Source organism: Salvia miltiorrhiza, chromosome 3 (assembly GCF_028751815.1).
Source record: "Salvia miltiorrhiza cultivar Shanhuang (shh) chromosome 3, IMPLAD_Smil_shh, whole genome shotgun sequence".
NCBI lineage: Eukaryota > Viridiplantae > Streptophyta > Magnoliopsida > Lamiales > Lamiaceae > Salvia > Salvia miltiorrhiza.
The window spans coordinates 46,050,657-46,070,906 of NC_080389.1; the positions used below are offsets into that span (position 1 = coordinate 46,050,657).

Consider the following 20,250-nt stretch of genomic DNA (forward strand, 5'->3'; position numbering starts at 1 on the left):
TATAAATATACTCGGTTGCATGAATATGCTTTCGTGGCATAAATATGACCATGTGAATAAATAGAACTGGCGTCGTATTGCATAGTTGGATGAAAATGGCGTCGTTTCATGCCCAAAATTTAGTCAGAAAATGGGTAAATATGCACAATCAGAAAAAAGTTAATAGCTGAGTAATTTTAATAAAGATTTTAAAGTTCATGTGCAAAATGAGAATTTGTTGAAAGTTCAGTAATTTATATACAATTAATCCTAAAAAAAATTAGTAGGACGACCTCCGAGTCGAGCCTGGTTACTGGCTTTGTCCCTACTCAGATAAAACAATCCACTACCTAAAGTCAAGTTATAAAAGACTTACACAATAAGATTCCACCATATTACGTCAAGTAATTTTCCAAAATTCCATCAATGATAGACTGCTAAATGTGTATGCATCACACACAACTTGAACGTGAGTACTGACAGTCACCACTCAATCCCAACAAACAAACAAGAGTATACAACTCTTTTACAATGAAAGTTTAATAATTTCTAATCTCACAAAAATACTATACTGCTAGCACTAATACTGGAACTCGTAGAAAAAAAAAACACAGGATGATAACACTCTTCAACTGAATAATATGAATGGGGCAAAGATAATATCAATTGATCTGCATTTTCTTAACGTGAGATGGCCTTTAAATACTCTCCACACCCTAAATATTGACATGTAGGTCGGACGCATAAAGATGCGTTTCTTAAATTAAAAAGTTGTCTTGTAAAAATAATCTAACCCAAAAGAAAATTACTCCCTTCATCCCATGAAGCATGATCCATTTCTTTTTGGCACAAGAATTAAGAAATTGGTATTTTATGTGTTAAGTGTGGTAGGTGAAAAAATGAAAAGGTGAATAAAGGGTAAATTTTTTGCCATTTTTAGAAACACGTCAAGCTTCGTGGGACAAACCAAAAAGGAAAGTGGGTCATACTTCGTGGGACGGAAGGAGTATCATATATATCAAATACTGCGTCATGACACTCATGAAGATACCCATACCTCAAAAAGTACTTCGGAACAAAAAAATTGTTTACCTACAGTGACAAACTTCAACTTAATACTCTCTCTGTTCCATAAAAACATGCATAGTTTTCATTTTTCGTTTGTTCCATAAAAATATGCATACTCCAATTATAGTAATAATTCTCTCACTAAACATCACAATCAATGTGGAATCATTTATCCACTCACACTACACTTTACAGGATTTATTAAAATATGTGCCGTCCCATATTATACATGTTTTTATGGGACAAAAAGAGTATAAGCATACACTCACATATGTATAAGTGAAAATATGTTTAAAAAAAATCGATCAAAAATTAAATATATGACGTTAAGTTATTTAAAATATCCATATAATAAAATATAATAATATTGTGTACACACACACACACACACACACACACACATATATATATATATATATATATATATATATATATATATATATATATAGGGAATGGCTAAAATAAGAGCATTTCTTAAGATATAAAATAAGAATCATTTTCAGCCCTTAGATCATCAAGATCTACGGTTGATTCGTAATCTTGTTGGATAGATTTATGGTCCTGAGTTCGAATCCCAAAGGTAGCAAAAATTTATTTTTCACAATTCATATATTTATACAGCTTGTACATAAAATTCATACATTAAAAATTGCTCTTATTTCTTATTTTAAGATGTGCTCTCACGGTAGCCCACCCCTATAAGCCTAATTACGTGTAAAAAAAATTAGAATCCCACAACAAAGTTAAATAGTTATTTATTTATGTAATCAAAATATATCTGTTGAATTTTATTTTAAGTCAGATTCTCAATTGAAAAAGTTAATGACATGAATTCTACATAGATTGTAATATTAATGTATACATATTTAAATATTTTAATTACGCTCTTCTAATTTCAAATACTATTGTTCAATAATTGAAAAATACTTACTAAATATACTTAACACATGCATTTAAATTAAGTGATTAGCTGACTTTATTCAAATATTTATATTAAAATTATGATCTTTACTATATTTATAAATTTTATATGATACTTTTGGTAGTATTTATTTTATACATAAAATAAAATATAAAAATATTTTTCATGTATCACACGTGTGCAAATATTAGTATATACATAATTCATGATGAAGAATGTTTTGTATAGAAAAATCGCGATACAAGACTCTCACAATAAAAGAAATATACTAGTAAAGATAGATTAGTAACATTCATAAATTACTATTAATGTCCTTGTTGATTCATTTAATAAATAAACAACGAGGATCTGCTCGATGTCGACAAACGCTTCAATATTACTCAATTGAGATTCGAGAATATCACAAGAAAATGGACAATTGGAGAGAAGCCTCAGAAGAAGCAATCCTAGAGTATGCAAATCATGTCCCCCAATTTTATTTTATTTGTTTAAAAAAAAAAAAAGGAAACGAGAAGATATGCAAATCATGTGCGACGTGCTTAATCCAATCACGAGATAAGTAAATTAGTTTCTCGTGGATGGAGCTCTAGACATGAAGAGAGAAGACAATCTCCCGGAGTTTGTCTCAACTTCTGTGTTTCAAAACATATACCACAACCTCAGATAATTGTACCATGTGATGGTGGTGGATGAATGCTGCTTATCTATTTTTATTCTTTAAAATAGCATTTGCTAATAGAAAATCTTTGGAAGGGTATATAGAAAATAATGCAACACAACTGCAGTTCCTACCTACATGTTAAAGGAAAGCTCCAGCCAGAAATCTATGGTTCAAAACAGCTTCTGCTATAGGCCTCTGTCGATAATCACGGTTCAGCATAGCCTGAGAAAACGAGAGCAACCGACCAATATCAGTGAAAAAACACTGAGAAAATGCCCAGCAGAGATCGTTCACGAAAAAGGAGAATTACGCAGAGCATACTAGATATCTTTGCTTTTCTTCGCCCTAAATTAAAGTACAAATGTTGTTGGAGGTGATGCTTTGTACTTTAATGAGTCACTAATGTATCAACATGACAGATAACAATGCCTTGTTTGTTTGAGGAAAGCGAGCGCCTAAAGAAAGAAACAGAAATAGATATCGTAGAATGGAGTAAACCTGAAGTAACTCCCATCCAGCACCATCACCAAGATCTAGAAATTTAACGGCTTCCAGAAGACGATCATCAGCTAAACAGTATCTGTCACAATGCAAGCAAATAAACTCTGAGCCTTGAGAAAGGTTAATTTAGTGTTTAGAAACTCTGTATAGACATTTGAGAGTTCACATCTCATACATGAAAATATATAGTTCCAATAGTACGAAGTATGACAACTTACTCTCTCATTGCTTGGACATCGAGTTGGAATGTATTCTCAAAAAGTCTCTGGTGATTCAACAAATTATTGATTAGAAGCTCTTATGATAACAAGCCTAGTTAATGCAAAACAAATGTCTACTAGGCATTGCAATCAAAAGACAAACTATGGTGCACATGTGACTCACTCGCAATGAAAGACTGTCCATCACTCCCACCTCACAAAATGGAATGAAAGATACATAGGCAAATAGAAGACCGGCTTCATATCTGTGAGGAGCCGAAGATAAAGAAAAAATAAAGATACATAGTTAAAATAGCAAATTTGCTTAAATTGATTGAAAGGAAAAAAGGGATTGTTCCATATACATGTCATCTGCAATTCCAAATGCTCGTTTCTCCATAGGAGTGAAAGCACCAGCAGCAGATGCTCTTCGCCAGAGCCCTTCGGATAGTGCATTTGAATTTCCCTCTAGCTCAGAAAACCTTAAAAGCCATCAAACTTTCCATCAGTTAAAGAGGATGGCTTATGTTTTCATATCCAAGCTACACTGGTGAGTCAGTTTCGCTCTTTTTCTACACTGAGCATCAAATGACATTACTACTTTAGATAATACATCACACCTCTTGAGCAAGCCTACGATATTGCCCATTTTAGGACCATAAACCAAACAAATTCCACTACTCAAGAGAGTAACAGAATTAAAATTCCATGGGAAAAATCATATTAAATAAAATTGGTGGGACTAAATGTATGTGGATTTCACCTGCTTTCATGTTACATTAATATTCATACACTGATGGTGGATCATATATTGTTAGGCATACCACGTACCTTATATCAACCGAAAAGGCAAGGTCCCGAAGCCTTGGAACCAGATAAGCAGCATCTTTCTCTACAATTGTACTTAAATTTGCAAAAGAGGAATGTTTTAAATTATCAAATAGGCAAAGGAAGTTCAGAAAGGAATAAAAAAAGTAATTTGTTTGACGTAAGTCTTAAGAGGCATACTTAAGAGCAATAGAAGCAGGTCCAAGACTTTGATGCAACCTCTCGTGGTCGTGCATGTAAGCTAAGCCACGAATAGCTCCTTGAAGGAGTTTTGTAATGAAGTATCTTCTCCTCTTTATAGTTTCACTTTTTTCGAAAGGATTCCAAAATTTCTGCCCTCCAACATCACTATATTTTGACATCTTTTCACTCGCAACTTGTGCATAGCCAGCAGCAGTGTACTTTCCATCATTCCGAAAAGCAAGCCACTGCAGACAAAAAAAATATGCTATAATCATCTTGGGTAACTTCAGCTTAAATTTCAGCCTCGATGATACATAACATACCTGCTCACCAGTTTTCGTCTCAAAGCCTCCAATAAGTACTTGAATATTCGAGCAGGCTATGGATTTTGAATTGCTCTGCAAAAATGAGCATTTCATATTATAAAATGAAGGTATCTAAACATATAGAACAAGAAGAGGGGTCGAGACAAAATACTTGAAGGGAAGCATGTGCACTGAGCTCATTCGCAGCCATCAAGTCAGCTTCAAAGCCACCAACTTGTTGACCAGGATAGACCTTCATGACATTGTAAGTCCGATTTGAATAAGAATACAGCAAAAAACATGAAAGGTGCATTATGGTTTCAGTGCACAGAACATTTAAAACAAGACAGCTAGTTTAGCTGGCTCTCTAGCCCAACTACAATGCTTGACATAGTCAAAATCTATATACAACATTAAATCTTTCAAACATATAGCACATGAATACATCAATGATCACCTTAAAAATAACGGGGCTACCTCTCTGTGGACCTTGAGCTATTCTTCCTTCGTACAGTCTGCAAAGTAGCTGCCACATATAATATAAGCAGCACGCCCAATAACGGCAAACCAAGCCAAGAAATGCTACTTAAAATTCCTTAAAATAATTCCTGTTCCGTATATTTCACACTAAATATCTCATTTCAATCCACATTAAACACACACACATAAACACATGTATACAAGTATAATATATGAATAAGGCCGAACCAAGTCAACAAATACTATTGCTACTTAAACTCTATGAATTCACTTATATTTCTTAAATTTCACGCTAATATCTCATTCCAATCCACATTACTGACGCACACACGACACACGCATAATATATGACTAATGCCGAACCAAGTCAAAAATTACTACATAAATCCCTTAAATTCACTTATCTTCCTTCAATTTCACACTAAATATCTCATTCCAATTCCCATTAAACACACACAACATACACGCATATATATGCGTATGCAACTGCGCAGGCGCACCTAATTTTCACACTTCCTTCTCCAACATCCTGAGCTCTCAATCTCCCAACATCTCCCGGCATATACTCCATATCCGTCCCCGATTGCAGCCCAGAGTAACTGCATAAAAACATGAATTACGAAATGAGTTTCTTAGCTTATCATTCTCATTCTTCTCCACAAGAAATACAAAAAGTATATCAAACCTAGTAATGTTCATGAAGCCATAACTGCCAATCAGCCTCCCGACCTCGAAGGAATCGGAATTCGTAATGAGAGACGCTTTACAGCAGCGACCGCCAGCTCGTCGGCGACGGAGATTCAATCCTGAAGTGAGATTGATCTCTCCGATTCTAAAGAAGCAAAGGCGGAAAGGCAGAGACAGATAATCAGCTGCTAACAGCATTGTATCTCCTCACAATCTCTCTCTAAATTACTATTCCTTTTTGTTGTTGAGAGACTTGATAATCAAAGATAGGCCTTGCTGCCACGTGGTATTGTGTAAAAATATCTCACAACTTACTCTCGGTGAAATCATACGTTAAAATAATTGTATATCAAGTTGCTACAAAAAGTTTATAGCGAATATAAGTTGGTAAAGTAAAATAGTGTATTGAATACTTTTGGTTTTATTCTCGCATCTAGCAGCTCAAATAAAATACTTATATAACTGAAAAGTTTATCACTATCCTGATCCACTGACTTTTAAATTATTTTAATGTACTGGAAATTGAACTTTGATTGTTTTCGAGATATAATTCAATAATGGACTATTTATAGTTTTTTTTTCACGTTTTTATCTTTTACTTCCCCCCTCGTTAAAATTGGTTTAAAATGATAATGGACTATTTATAGTTTTTTTTTTTTTTCACGTTTTTATTTTTTACTTCCCCCATTAAAATTGGTTCATTTTTCATTTTGAGGTGTTCCATTAAAATTAATTTATTTACATAAAAGGTAATATCTAACTCTTTGTAAATTCTATCATTTTTATTTAATTTACACTTCGTTTTAATTTTAGTGTCCAAAAAATTAAACTAATTTTAATAATATATATATATATATATATATATATTATGATAAATTTATAACAAAACCAATGTACGGTGTGACCGTGAGTAATAATATGACAACCCCCTCCCCCCTCCAAAAAAAAAAGGTAAAAATGTGCCAATGAGGCAATGAACCCCTAAAAGCTTAGTTGTGGTACCCATTTTTCTTGCTAATTACCAAAAATAACATAAAATTATGGAACTTACAATTTGCTGATAGTTCTAAAATGTGTAATTGTGATACTATATAAGGGCAAAACAGTTTGAAAACATAAAAAATAGTTAAAATTTGTGTTTTTTTAATTACTGGCCAAATATTATGTTTGCATCTTCAAAATAGTCATGTGAGTATATTGTTTCATAATATTATATGGATTAGTGTGTTTTCTTTATATATACACATAATTAAAAAAAAATATGCAGTCATATGGTCATTTTGAACAAGCAAACATAAATTTTGGCCACTGATTTGAAAACCACAAAATATGACTATATTTTACGCGTTCTGCCCAAACTACCCTTTCACCCGTCGATCACGTCTATTTATGCTGCACGAATAGTACTAATTACCATATTAGTGTCAATAATGAATCAAGATTACTCTAAAATTTATTACTTTGCATTAGTTACACTGTTTTGGAATATACAAACAATTGATGATATCTCATATAAATCGTATAGTATTCATCTGATGTCCAATTTTGTATCCTAATGTAATTATATCAACAATTAGTTTATCAAAGTTTTGCCATATTTATCATGAAATGAAACTGTCGATCAAGATATATTAAGAAGTATTTAGTTCGTACGATTTGACATAATTCATATTTTAATAATCTAATTAAATAATTATTTATCACTTAAAGTTAGGTGAATTATTTAATTATTCTCTAATCTTATCAATTTTATATATCATATTGATCAAAGAAAAAGATGATGATTAAATAATCATATTTTATCACTTAAATTAAATGACTTCTATTATCTCATCCACTGAATCAAAGACCCTCGTAATGTATGCATAGAGATTTGGTGATGATCGTCGAAATCAAAATTAATTTGTTTAATAATAATGATATTTATAAAAAATTTAAAAAATATATTACTCTTTTTATCCATGTAAAACAAACATTATTATGTGTTGGACATGTATTTTATAAAATTATTGTAAATGAAAAAAATATACAATTTGTATATTTATATAAGAGTAAAACATACTAGGTAAAAATTATAAATAAAAGTAATTTATAAATAAATATAAGAAAAAAGGTAGTATAATAAAAAAAATAAAAATTGAAGTGAAATTTCTTTTGTTGTATACTCCCTCCGTTTCATTGTATATGTGACTCTTTTTATTTTGGACGTCCCACTGTAAGTGAGACTCTTTCTTTTTTTGGGTAAAAGTTTTTCCCTTTAAATGTTTTTTCCCTTTTTCATCTACACACAAAATATACAATGCCAAAAGTGGGACGAATGGAGTAATAAAAATAAGTAAGTATATATTTTTGTTGAAAAAAAGGAGCCGTATTAGTGGCACAAATCAACAGTTTATGGAGGCTTCTGGGGTTCTATTTTTCTCGATCCCGTTACCGTCAGTAAAAAACGAGCCCATCACTGCTTCCCTCTCTCTCTCCTCTCTCTCTCTCTTCTCTTTCTCTCTCTCTCTCTCACACATACACACTCTCGCACACATCTCTAGCGCTTTCCTCTTTCTTCTACCCCGCCCCTCTCTCTCTCTAAATTTCCCTTAGTTTGTGATTCAGTAGATATGGAGGCCGGAGGCGGAGGAATTTCAACGGCGGCGACGTCGCCGCCGCCGTTTCTGAGTAAGACTTACGACATGGTGGATGATCCGGCGACGGATGCGGTGGTGTCGTGGAGCAAGAACAACAACAGCTTCGTTGTCTGGAACGTGCCGGAGTTCGCTAGAGACCTTTTGCCTAAGTATTTCAAGCACAATAATTTCTCCAGCTTCGTTCGCCAGTTGAATACTTATGTTAGTAGCTATCTCTACTGTTTTTTCTTGCTTCTAGTTTTTTTTTTTTTTAATTAAAGTTAGCTGCGTAGAAAATGCATATTTTACCCTTTTAGTTTCAAGAATTCTGAAATTTTATCGATGCGCTGGAAATTGATAGTGATTTTTGGTGTTAGAGTTCATTATTAAAACATTAGAGTGTGAGTTCTGATTTCCGCTTTGTAACCAAACAGTTCCGCATTTTGGCGGTTTAGTGTAGAAGTAGTAATTTTCATTTTGATTGAAGTTGCCTGTTGTATAATTTTCTAATTCTTGCTAGATTGTGAGGTACAAATGATTAGGTTTCCTTTTGCAAAGTGTATTTAGATAAGCATATTATAGAGTTGCTATGAATAAAAATTGTGGAATAGAAGAGGCGATTGAAGATGTTGGAAATTGATAATGATTTTTTATGTTTAAGCTCAGTGTTAAAAAAATCAGATCAGATTGTTAGTTCTGCTATGGGCTTTATGACAAGCGGTTCCTAGAAGTAGTAAATGACATGTTGGTTGAGGTTGCACTATGTATAAACAAACAAAGGAATTTTTAGTTGGTACTTTAGATTCCAGTTTGCAAAATGTATTTAGAACTGAACTGCTGATGAGACTGCTGCTTTGATAGCATTTTGTTTATGTAAAGCTGTAGGATTTGGTGCTTAAAGATTTTGCGCTCCTATCATCTTACTTTTTTGGTGTATGTCGAGCCTCAGTAATTCTTTTATAGTTTGCCCTCCTCTGTTGTCAATCAGGGCTTCAGGAAAGTTGATCCCGATCGTTGGGAGTTCGCTAATGAGGGTTTTCTTAGAGGTCGTAAACATTTACTCAAGACCATAAACAGGCGTAAAACATCCCATGCACAAGGCCAACAGCAAAACGTTCAAGTTCAGAATCCCTCTGTCCCGTCCTGCATTGAGGTTGGTAAATTTGGGATAGAGGAAGAGGTTGAAAGGTTGAAAAGAGATAAGAATCTTCTCATGCAGGAACTTGTTAGGTTGAGGCAACAGCAACAATCGACCGACAGTCAGTTGCAGACTGTTGGTCAACGTGTTCATGTAATGGAGCAGCGACAAACACAAATGATGTCCTTCCTTGCAAAAGCTATGCAAAGCCCTGGTTTTGTATCACAGTTGGTACATCAACAGAATGACAGTGGTAGACATATTTCTGGTGCTAACAAGAAAAGGAGACTGCCAAATCAGGATGAAGAAAGTTTAGCTCGCAAGTTGAGTATTACCTCGCCTGATGGACAGATTGTCAAATATCAGCCTTTGATGAATGAAGCTGCAAAGGCAATGCTAAGACAAATCATGAAAATGAATACTTCAAATAGGCCCGAGTCTAAACTGAGCAATCCTAATGGTTTCTTGATCGATAGTGCACATCCTCCCTCTGATTTAATAGATAGTAGTAGTTCTTCCAGTAGAATATCGGGAGTGACTCTTTCAGAGGTTTTACCCAATACGTCCACCCTATCTGAGGTCCAGTCTTCCTCTTGTCTGACACATGCTAGTGCTCACAATCCTCTCTTTCCGGAGGCAAGCACAGGGTTACCTGATTTCATTCAGGCACAAGGAATCAGTCCAGGAAATAGTATCGACCCTCCTAATGGGCCGTTTAAGGGGTCAGAGCCTACAAGTTTTAGTTCTGTGGATGCACTTCCGGGGTTCGTTGATGCCCCTATACCTCCTCCGTCAGATGAACCTTTGGAAGATTATGACGTTGACATCCTGCTCGATGATATTCATAAGCTGGCAGGTATGGATGATGATATTCATAAACTGTCAAGTATGAGTGATGATATTCATAAGATGCCAGGTATAAGTGATGATATTCATAAGCTGCCGGGTATAAACGATGTATTCTGGGAACAATTCCTTCCTGAGAGTCCCCTTATTGAGAAAACAGACGAGATAAGTACTGTCGATCTGGGACATGAAATGAGCACAGATCAGTTGATCGAACTAGAGAGCGAATGGGATAGACTAAAGAGTTTGAATAATCTTACTGAACAGATGGGCCTTCTTGCATCATCTGCCAAGATTGGTTGACTCTCTGTTGAGAAAGCATCTGTTCACAGAAGGTATAGTTTTATCTTCAGTTTACTAGAGATGAATCATAACCCATTTTGTGTATGTATTAGTATATGCTTAATGTACCTCACATGACTGCAAACATACAGAACATCAAATATTACACATATATATTTGCTACTCTCTGCCTACCAATGTTTTTGATGAACAAGTCCATTGATTGCACAACATGTGGCAGTTGGACTCACCCTTCTTATTCGAAAATGGGATCAAGTTGAGGATTACGGTGGGGGTCCAACTGCGATGTGTATGACAATCAATGGATTGGTGCAGAACATGGACATGTATATAAGAATTTTCCGTGTCGAATTTGTTAAATATTATATGGAAAATTGAAGTTTTGGCTTTCTTCAGGTGGGTGTAGCATCAGGCTTGGATACAAAATACTCTACCAAATAGTGTGGACGATATGTTGCAGTTTGAAGCTTCTCTGCTGCACTCGTCTGATATACTGTTTTTGAACTAGACAGAATATGTGTTTTGACGCAAAATGTGTGAACTGCTGCTGTATCAAGCCTGCAGCATCATTTTGAGTCTCGAAACAATGTTTTAGAAACTTCATTATGCTTTTGTCTGCATGTTAATAATGTGTGTATTTGCAATTTTCGGAGCTTTTGTCTTTTGATTTCTCTATGCAACTGCTTTCACTTCCCCACATCAGTAAATACATCGCCACTGCTCTTTTTGCTTGCTACAGACTGTGAAAGGCCTCGAAGATGGTTCACGTTGTCAATTGAGTAAGAACTAAGAAGGATAGGGTACAAAATGACATATATTTGGATAATACATTTCCGATCCTTATTTTATCAACGACTTTTAATCCTCGAAACCAATAAAATATTAACCTGTCACTCTTATAATAGCTCTTCACCAATAGTCATTACAAGAGCAAGACCCCTCCTTGAAGTGGTGAAAGCGATACCTATCTCTCAACACAATATCCCTATCATAAATCTTCGACACAAGCTTGAACACAGAGTGACAGTCTTCACAGACACGAAGGTTCTTGACGATCCGAATTCGTCGCGTCGGCGGCTCGAGCGCGATGAGCCCGTAAGCAAGAGCTAGTCTCTCGCTATGGAGACTCAAAGCCTTTTCTTGCATATCTTCTTCTTCCACCATTTGCAGCACCTCTGATTTCTTTGTTTCATAGCCTTCACACTTGACTCTCTCTGCAATTTCCTCCAATTTCGAGTATATCTTCTTCGACATAGGATGTGTGTTATCTCCCACTAGAAACTCATGCATTCTGCCATTCACCTCAACCGAGCTGCACCCTGGCTCTTTCCTCAGCCCAACATCTCTCATCCGCTTCCTCACCTCCGAAACCTTCTCCCACAAGCCCGAATTCGCGTATATGTTCGACAAAAGCACGTGTGCCCCGTGGTTCCGTGGCTCGATCTCGTGGAGACGTGCCCACGCCTCCTCGGCCAGCTCGACGTTCTTGTGTAGCCTGCACGCCCCGAGCAGAGCCCCCCACACGGAGGCACCGGGAGCCACCGGCATGGTCTTGATCAGCGCCATCGCCTCCTCCAGCAGCCCCGCCCGTCCCAGAATGTCGATCATGCACGCGTAGTGCTCGACCCCGGGTGCCACGCCGTGCACCCGCTCCATCTGGTCAAATAACTCCCTCCCCTCCTCGACCAGACCCGAGTGGCTGCAGGCAGATAGCAAGTTCGTGAAGGTAACTGCTGTGGGTTTCACATCCATCTTCCCAAACATCTCCAGCGCGTAGACGCCACAACCGTGCATCCCTAGCCCTGCAATCATCGCGCTCCACACGAAGACATCCTTGCCCTCGGCTGAGTGGAAGACGCCGAGCGCCTTCTCCAGATCGCCACACTTGGAATACATGTCGATCAAGGCAGTTGCAAGGTGACAATTCAACTTCATTTTTTCCTTCTTTACATAGACATGGATCCAACAACCCAACTTGATCGCCCCCAGCTCGGAACAGGCTGATAAAGTGCTAACAAGAGTGACTTCATCCGGTTTCGCTGTTTTGCTCTGCCGCAGCTCATTGAAAACGGCCACGGCCTCCTTAGGGTTACCATTCTGCTCATAGGCCAAGATGAGAGCGTTCCACGCTGCAATATCTTTGGTAGGCAACGAGTCGAAGAGTCCTCTGGCCGCATCAAAATCGCCCAGGCTACCATACCCCACAAGCATGGTTGTCCATGAGATGATGTCCTTCTCCATCATCTTGTCGAAGAACATCTTAGCTTCGTGCACGCCCCCACACCTCGTGTACATGTCAAGAACCGCGTTGCAGAGGATCAAACTCTGTTTGATCCTGTTCTTCTCTATGTAGGAATGCACCATCTTCCCAAACCTCACATCCACCTTCACCCTCCTGCAGGCAGTCAAGACTCCCACCATTGTGATGTCGTTCGGCCTCACGCCTTCTTCTTCCATGCGGCAGAAGATCTCCATCGTTTCATCGAAGAGGCCGTTCTGAGCCATCCCATCAACGATGGAGTTCCAAGAGATCACATCCCTCTCAGGCATATTGGAGAAGACACGCGACGCCATATCCAAACACCCGCATTCCACGTAGAAATGGATCAAGCAGTTGGCCACGTACAAATCGGAGGAGAAACCCTCCTTGACGGCCATGCCATGGATCCCTTTCCCGAGCTCCAAATCCTTGAGCTTAGCCAAGGCTGTGATGACGAAGGGGTAAGTGAATTTATTGGGCTTCTCGGGGCAATCTTGGAGCAAACGGGAGAAGATGGAGAGACAGTTGAGGGGGTGAGAGCGGGTGGCGTAGGCGCGGATGAGGGTGTTCCAAGAATAGAGATTTGGTTGGGGAATTTGGTCGAACACCTTGTGGGCGTAGTCGATGCTGGAGAATTGGGAGAGAGCGGATGACTGGATGAGCTTACTGGCGGAGAAAGGGTCGAAGAAGAGGCCGACGCGAAGCATCTGAGCGTGGATCTGCTTGAGCTGCTGCGGATTTGAGCATTTTTCGATGAGTGTGACTGTGGGGTGGTTTGCGAAGTGGCGGTCGTTATTGACGGTTGGGGAAATGGTGAGTGGTATGCTTGGCGCCGCCATCGGATGCTTCCTCGCGATCCTTTCCTTAGGATTTAAGTATCTCAATATTAATAGGGAAACAAAAGTAAGTGCTTCATTTGAATATCGTAAATAGTCACGTGCAACCGATTGCACCGTGCAATTAGTTTGCAAAATAATACTACTTCATTCGGAAAATGACACTTGAACATTTCATTTATATGTTGAAATAGTGTGATCTTCAAGTGTTATTTGTATGTTGAAATAGTGTCATTCAGAAACCAATTGCACGGTGCAACCGATTGCACATGAGAGTACCTCTTGGAATATGTACAGATTATTTTGAGATTTTTTTCTTTAAATATATAAACAAACATCTTTACTGGAATAATAATAATAATAAAAATAAGAAGTTTAGAGAGTATAATTTCAAGGAGATTCCTTGGCATTTTGATTTTGGGTGATTCTATTCATATACTACCGTTTTATTCACTGGTACGATGCTCATCTGTGCTATGCACGGCGAACATTAAAATTAAATGATATGTTTAAATAAAGGGGTAATTGCCTGTAAATTCCCAACGTTTATACGGAATTGGTTTTTGCACCATTTTTTATTTTTCTTCTTTTAAATACCTAACCTTTAGTTTTTTGTCTTAAAATTATTCGGCGACCGGTTTTTTCTTACGTCAGCGCCGGAAATGCCACTGTGGCAGCCGGAATTGATGAGGTGGCAGTCGGAATTGCCACCTAGACCTATTTTTTACATGTGAAAAAAAAATTAAAAAAAAAAAGAAAAAAGGAAATCCCCCCCCTCCCCCTCCCCCGTCTTCTTCCCTCTGCTGCCGCCACCATGCCGCTCCCTCCCCCCAGCCGCCGCCGCTCTCATCAAACACCCCCACACAACACCTCTTCTCCTCAGATTCCACCGTTGCCGATGACCCTTAAGCTCCGGTAAACGGCCGCCGATCGTTGTTTTGAGGGGAAAAGAAAACCCAAGGACCATGGAAACACATAAATACTCATATATTTTACACGTATTTATAGGCAAATAACGATGAATTCTAGTAGGAAAATGACTCATATTTGAGTCATAATCGGACTATGACTCTTTATGATTATCTCGTATCTTCATTGCGATCTTGGCTTCGGACTTGGTTGACTATGAACATTGGACTCTTTCGAGATAAGGTCATCTCCGTGAATTTAGGCTCGTTCCGTTAAAGGCAGCGCTGATTGGGGTCTGGAAACGCTATTTTGGGCTCAGCAGCGCTGTTCGTCGGGAATCTCTCTATTCATTCGTCATTTTCCTTCGATATTTTTGGGATGCATATTTTTATCATCATCACACTTTATTCATTTTATTACTCCATCTGTCCCATAACAAGCGTCATACTTTCCTTTTTGAGTTGTTCCACAATAAGTGCTATCTTTCTAAAATAAGAAAGTGAGTTCCATCATTTTTTACCTTTTAATCATCTTCAATTTAGGGGGGTGTATTCGTTCCGGATTTTTATAGATTTCTGCAGACTTTTAAAATCCGGGTGTATTAGTTCAAGACTTTTAAAAGTCTTTTAAAATCCGGGTGTATTAGTTCAAGACTTTTAAAAGTCTTTTAAAATCCGGGTGTATTAGTTCAAGACTTTTAAATGTCTTTTAAAATCCGGGTGTATTCGTTAATCTACCGACTTTTAAGTTGGAATGACTTTCATTGATTTCGTTCAAAAAATAGGCATCACCAAATCCGACCAAACACCACGAGAATTCACAAATCTGCCAAAATCACGCGCTCGCTGGGTTCCAGCGCCCGCGGCAAAAAAGCCAGCGGCCGTGGGTGCCCAGCGCTGGAGCCTGACGAAGCCAGCGGTCGCTGGCATGCAGCGCGCGCTGGGTCTGCCGCTGGCTCCGCAACTGAATGCTTGCTCAAATCTTTCCCTACTCGTACGCCTCACACCAACGAGGACAATCTGCATCCTCCTCATCTTACAGAAAGAAAAAAACAACAATCGTGCAGGAGAGATCATGTTTCAATCTGGGCATCTTCATCAATTAATGGGGAAGATAATGGTGGGACAGCTAATTCATCGGAACAGATAATGTTGAAAGGTTTACCATGGGATCATAGATCCGCGTTAAGATTCCTTTTCTCGACAATTTCAAATTTAGAGCCCTATCAGTCCACACAACATGCTCGCGGTACCTGTTGCAGAATTAAGATATAATGAATGTTTCAAGAGAGAGAAATACAAGCAATTGGCATTCTATCAGAACCAATTCGTTCCACAATACTACAAAAGCTATTGGTGTTTTGTCAGAAGAAGCAAGCGCTCGCTGGTATTGCGCGCTCGCTGGGTATCCAGCGGTCGTGGCATGCTAGGGCCGCTGGCTTCGTTTTTATCGCCCGTGGGTGCCCAGCGCTCGCTGAATTTGTGGAATTCAAATCCGAAAATATCACGTCAAATTCTCGCGAATTCATTAAAAATTCTATCAAGAATTCATTCAAAATCATGAGGAATCTGTCAGAATTCTATAGACTTTTAAAATCCACGGACTTTTAAAATCTATAAAAATCCGAAACGAATACACCCCCCTTAATCTATTTCTCTCACAAAATAAAATGGACTACATCATTTTTTTAATTACTATTTAATCATATTCATCTAAATTTTCATGCTGAAATAAATTAGGATATATATTATGAAATGGAGGGAGTACTAAACATATTTTAGATATTTTCTTAGTAAAAGAATATACTTTAAATATTAAATATTGATTTTTTAAATTTTGTGCTGAAAAGAAATTGATGAAGTTAGGTGAGAAGGAGGGAGTATTATTAACCTAAAAAATTCATGTATAATGGGAAGAGTTGATATCAATATTGCTTTTGTAAAAACAATTTGGCTTGTTTTCCTTTTGAGAAAAATAAAAATGGCAGATTTAGTAGGAGCGTTTAATTCCACGTGATGACGCAACGCGTGGACGCCCAAAAAGCGGGTGCTCTTCTGTGCGGTTCAGTCCAATTCCTTGTGATGCGCCTTCAAATTCCCATGAAAAACTTTTTGAGAGAGTCGCATCAGTAATTTAACTGTAGAGAAAACTGGAAACCCCAAACACTTTTCTGCCTTCATTTCTAAGACTCATAAATTAATAATCACATCTCCAACTCTTCTCTCTCTATCCTCCTCTCTCACACGAACTTCGCCCAGATTTTTTCAGTTTATTCACCGATTCAAATTTCTCTCACGTCTCTCCTGTAATCGCACGGACTCGTTGGCAATGACGGTCAGTATAACTGTTGTTTGCATGTGATTAATTCACTTTTTTTTTTTCAGTGTTTTCAGAGACAAATTTATCTAGTAACATTATGTATTTTTTTTTATTTCATTTTTCTTCTCCTTTTTCTGTTTTTTCGTGGTATCGATGTTGAACAGGATTAAATAGAAATTAGGTTTTGCGAATTATATATATATATATTCAGAGTGCTTAACTGGATCGAGATGGAGATTAACTATTTTCGTTATTGGTTTTTGATTTGTTGAGATTTTCTTTTCTATTTGTGGATGTTTTTCACATGAGGATATCACTAATTCAATTAATTGAGGTTTATTGATATGTCTATGTGTGTGCGGGTGTGTTTCAATGAGCTTAATAGATGAGCTGATTAATTTATTCGTAACGAGAGCTACGAGATCTAGGATATATCTTTTGCTCCTGGACTGTTGGTAATAATGGAAAGTATCTTGATCGTCCGAGCTAAGATATGGAAATATTTTAATTTTTCGCTGTATGAGAATGTTTCTGCACATGATAGGTTGTTGCGGCGCGATCCTGTTGGTGTATATTGGTGCCTGTTCGCTCACTCTCTCTCTCTCTCCACCAATACTATAGTAAAAAAGAATCTGCAAAATTGATGAACATGCACTGTACAACCAATAGGGAGTAGGGACTGATATTTTATTGTGTTCTTACATTCAATTATTTGAGTGAGATGGAGATCATCTATCATGGATAAACCTATTGAACTTTGAGCTGAAATTGTATATGCAAAATCCTCTCAACCTTCCACCATTCCCTGCCCTCTTCCCCTTCTCTCTCTCTTACTTTGCCAGCTTCCTTGTTCATGGCAGACCAGGACTGTGAAAGTGAGCAATGTGTCGCTGAGTGCAACAGAACAAGACATCCAGGAGTTCTTTTCCTTCTCTGGGGTAATTCAATATGTTGAAATGAAAAGGTTCGATCACAGATCCTTAGATTGTTTCTCCTTTATGATTCCAGTCTTGGATTCTTGTTCCATGGTGGTTGGCATTTTTTGTATACCATTGCTCATTTAGTATTTGCTTGGTTTGTAGTGAAAATGAGAGATCTCAATCTGCGTATGTCACTTTCAAGGATGCTCAGGGTGCAGAAACTGCTGTTCTTCTTTCGGTATACTTCTCCATACCCTCACTCTATCTGACGGTGGCTTTGCATGATCAAAATCCTTGGGACATAGATGATATGAAACTCTACCTAATTTTTTCATGCACACCTGCTAGAAGCGAGTGGGATTTTGTTTAGTTTTTGGAATGAGATTCATTTGTTATATTTCTGGCAACACAGTATGTAACTGCTCACAAATCAAAACCATTTGGACTACCTACCAGTGCCGCAGCCACATCCCTCCCAATCATTTTTTTTCTTTCTTTCTTTCTTCTTATAATTGTCCAATTATTGATATTTTATGCGAATTCTGGTGCATAAGCCCCTCCCACTGAACCAAATCACATAAAAAGTAACTTTTCAAACTTTTGAACTCAAAATTATAGAAAACACAGCCCCATTCAACGAATTTTTCTGCCTGCGCCCCTGCTGCTGGGACGTTACATTTTTGTTTTTCCCAAGATACTTTGATATTGTAATGTACTGTTTTTGCTGAGCCAAAAATGGACCATTCCCACAGACTAAAAAGTATCTATCTTTTTTCTCCTTACAGCTGAGTATCACTCCTTTCCTGAATCCATAATTGTTTTGGTCTAATAAGTGATTACCCATACGAAAGTTCATAATTCCCCTCTTTGTTGCTTTCCTTCCTTTCTCCTCATTATTGGGGTTCTTTTTCCTTCAATTGAATTTGGCTGATCTCTTTGCCTATTCGTCAAACTAGTTGAACTATAGAAAGGTGAATATAGGAATAAACACCTAGTCTGTTGTAGGAGACAAATTTCTTTTAGTCTGAATTCATGTGTGATTCCCTGTCTAAAGAGTTAATCCTTCTGAACCTCTGCAGGGAGCCACGATAGTGGACCAGTCAGTCACCATTGCCCTTGAACCAAACTATACACTGCCAGCATCAGCAGCAGCATCTACCGTATGGAAACTTTTGGTTCTTCATTTTTAAAATCCAACCTCTTGTGAGGAATTATTTAGGATATTATCTCTTTTTCAGGCATCACAAGGCGATACTGCTGCTGGTGGTGTTGCAGCTGCTGCGCAGAAGGCAGAGGACGTTGTTAGCGGCATGTTAGCCAAGGGTTTTATCTTAGGGAAGGATGCTCTTAACAGGGCAAAGTCTTTCGATGAGAGGCACCAACTCATATCAACTGCTTCAGCCAAAGTAGCATCACTGGATCAAAAGATTGGACTGAGTGAGAAAATCACTGTCGGAGCAACCATAGTCAATGACAAAGTGAAGGAAGTAGACCAGAAGTTCCAGGTCTCTGAGAAGACTAAGACAGCTTTTGCTGCTGCTGAGCAGACTGTTAGTAGTGCAGGAACGGCCATCATGAAAAACCGATACATCTTAACTGGCACTACATGGGTTACCGGGGCTTTCAATAGGGTCTCAAAGGCGGCCGGGGATGTCGGGCAGAAAACGCTGGAGAAAGTGGCTGAAGAAGAGCAGGGAAGAAATGAAGCTCAAGGTTACACTCAGCTTCACACAACTGATTCACCAAAAGCTGCTCCAACTACAACTCCGGCTCCAACCACAACTACTCCGACTCCAACTCCAAGCGACAAAAAACCAGACTCTCCGAAGGGCTTGATTCTCTAAATTATATGAGGTGAGAATAATTTGTGTATATAATACATGCTTGCGAGGCTGAATCGTTTACCTAGAAACTAGTTTTCCGTTTGAATATTTGGTTATTGCCTTTTGAATAAGATGTGAAATTACTTCTAGATATTGACCTGCATTCGTCATACCAACTCCTTTTTCTTTTCTTTTTTTTTCCTTTCTTTCTAATTGGAATTTACCATCTTTTATTTTAATAGTAGGTAAGTAGATATACCATTCTATAGCATTACATCTTTATATTTGTGACGAGTCTCATTTATATGCACCATAAATTTTCAAAATTTTGAAGGAAGTCACGACACGACATTCTAGTGTGTTGTATGTCTTTCCGGTTGGATTAACATGTAAGCATTTGTGAACCCTAATGTCATATCAAGCTATGTGTGTGTTTCTACTCAAAAATAAAAAATCAGGCAAAG

At 37.7% G+C, this 20,250-nt stretch overlaps 4 protein-coding genes across 6 annotated transcripts; 2 read left to right on the top strand and 2 right to left on the bottom strand.

Annotated features, from left to right (window-relative positions):
• Positions 1–2,652: 2,652 nt before the first annotated feature.
• Positions 2,653–6,198, bottom strand: LOC131016096 (uncharacterized). Of its 2 annotated transcripts, XM_057944677.1 has the most exons (12): positions 5,813–6,198; positions 5,628–5,726; positions 5,105–5,162; positions 4,820–4,900; positions 4,666–4,740; positions 4,340–4,587; positions 4,163–4,234; positions 3,697–3,813; positions 3,516–3,597; positions 3,350–3,396; positions 3,129–3,210; positions 2,653–2,852 (listed from the first exon to the last, which is right to left on the bottom strand). In XM_057944677.1, exons 1-12 carry the CDS (start codon positions 6,010–6,012, stop codon positions 2,769–2,771), a joined length of 1,245 nt encoding a protein of 414 aa, XP_057800660.1. In that variant the 5' UTR covers positions 6,013–6,198; the 3' UTR covers positions 2,653–2,768. The 2 variants fall into 2 exon arrangements, with proteins under 2 accessions (XP_057800660.1, XP_057800659.1); XM_057944676.1 differs by having other exon boundaries at positions 2,653–3,210; positions 5,813–6,158.
• A 2,010-nt stretch (positions 6,199–8,208) lies between these two features.
• Positions 8,209–11,363, top strand: LOC131016089 (heat stress transcription factor A-1b). Of its 2 annotated transcripts, XM_057944664.1 has the most exons (4): positions 8,209–8,654; positions 9,421–10,456; positions 10,487–10,751; positions 11,116–11,363. In XM_057944664.1, the coding sequence occupies exons 1-3, from the start codon at positions 8,427–8,429 to the stop codon at positions 10,717–10,719; spliced, it is 1,497 nt and encodes a 498-aa protein (XP_057800647.1). In that variant the 5' UTR covers positions 8,209–8,426; the 3' UTR covers positions 10,720–10,751; positions 11,116–11,363. The 2 variants fall into 2 exon arrangements, with proteins under 2 accessions (XP_057800647.1, XP_057800646.1); XM_057944663.1 differs by having other exon boundaries at positions 9,421–10,751.
• A 173-nt stretch (positions 11,364–11,536) lies between these two features.
• On the bottom strand, positions 11,537–13,861 carry LOC131016075 (pentatricopeptide repeat-containing protein At2g29760, chloroplastic). The gene has a single exon (XM_057944649.1). The coding sequence runs from the start codon at positions 13,816–13,818 to the stop codon at positions 11,629–11,631; it is 2,190 nt and encodes a 729-aa protein (XP_057800632.1). The 5' UTR covers positions 13,819–13,861; the 3' UTR covers positions 11,537–11,628.
• Positions 13,862–16,685: 2,824 nt separating this feature from the next.
• On the top strand, positions 16,686–19,935 carry LOC131016110 (binding partner of ACD11 1). Its single transcript, XM_057944718.1, has 5 exons — positions 16,686–17,058; positions 17,904–18,007; positions 18,126–18,201; positions 19,043–19,123; positions 19,202–19,935. Exons 1-5 carry the CDS (start codon positions 17,053–17,055, stop codon positions 19,805–19,807), a joined length of 873 nt encoding a protein of 290 aa, XP_057800701.1. The 5' UTR covers positions 16,686–17,052; the 3' UTR covers positions 19,808–19,935.
• The last annotated feature ends 315 nt before the right edge of the window (positions 19,936–20,250 follow it).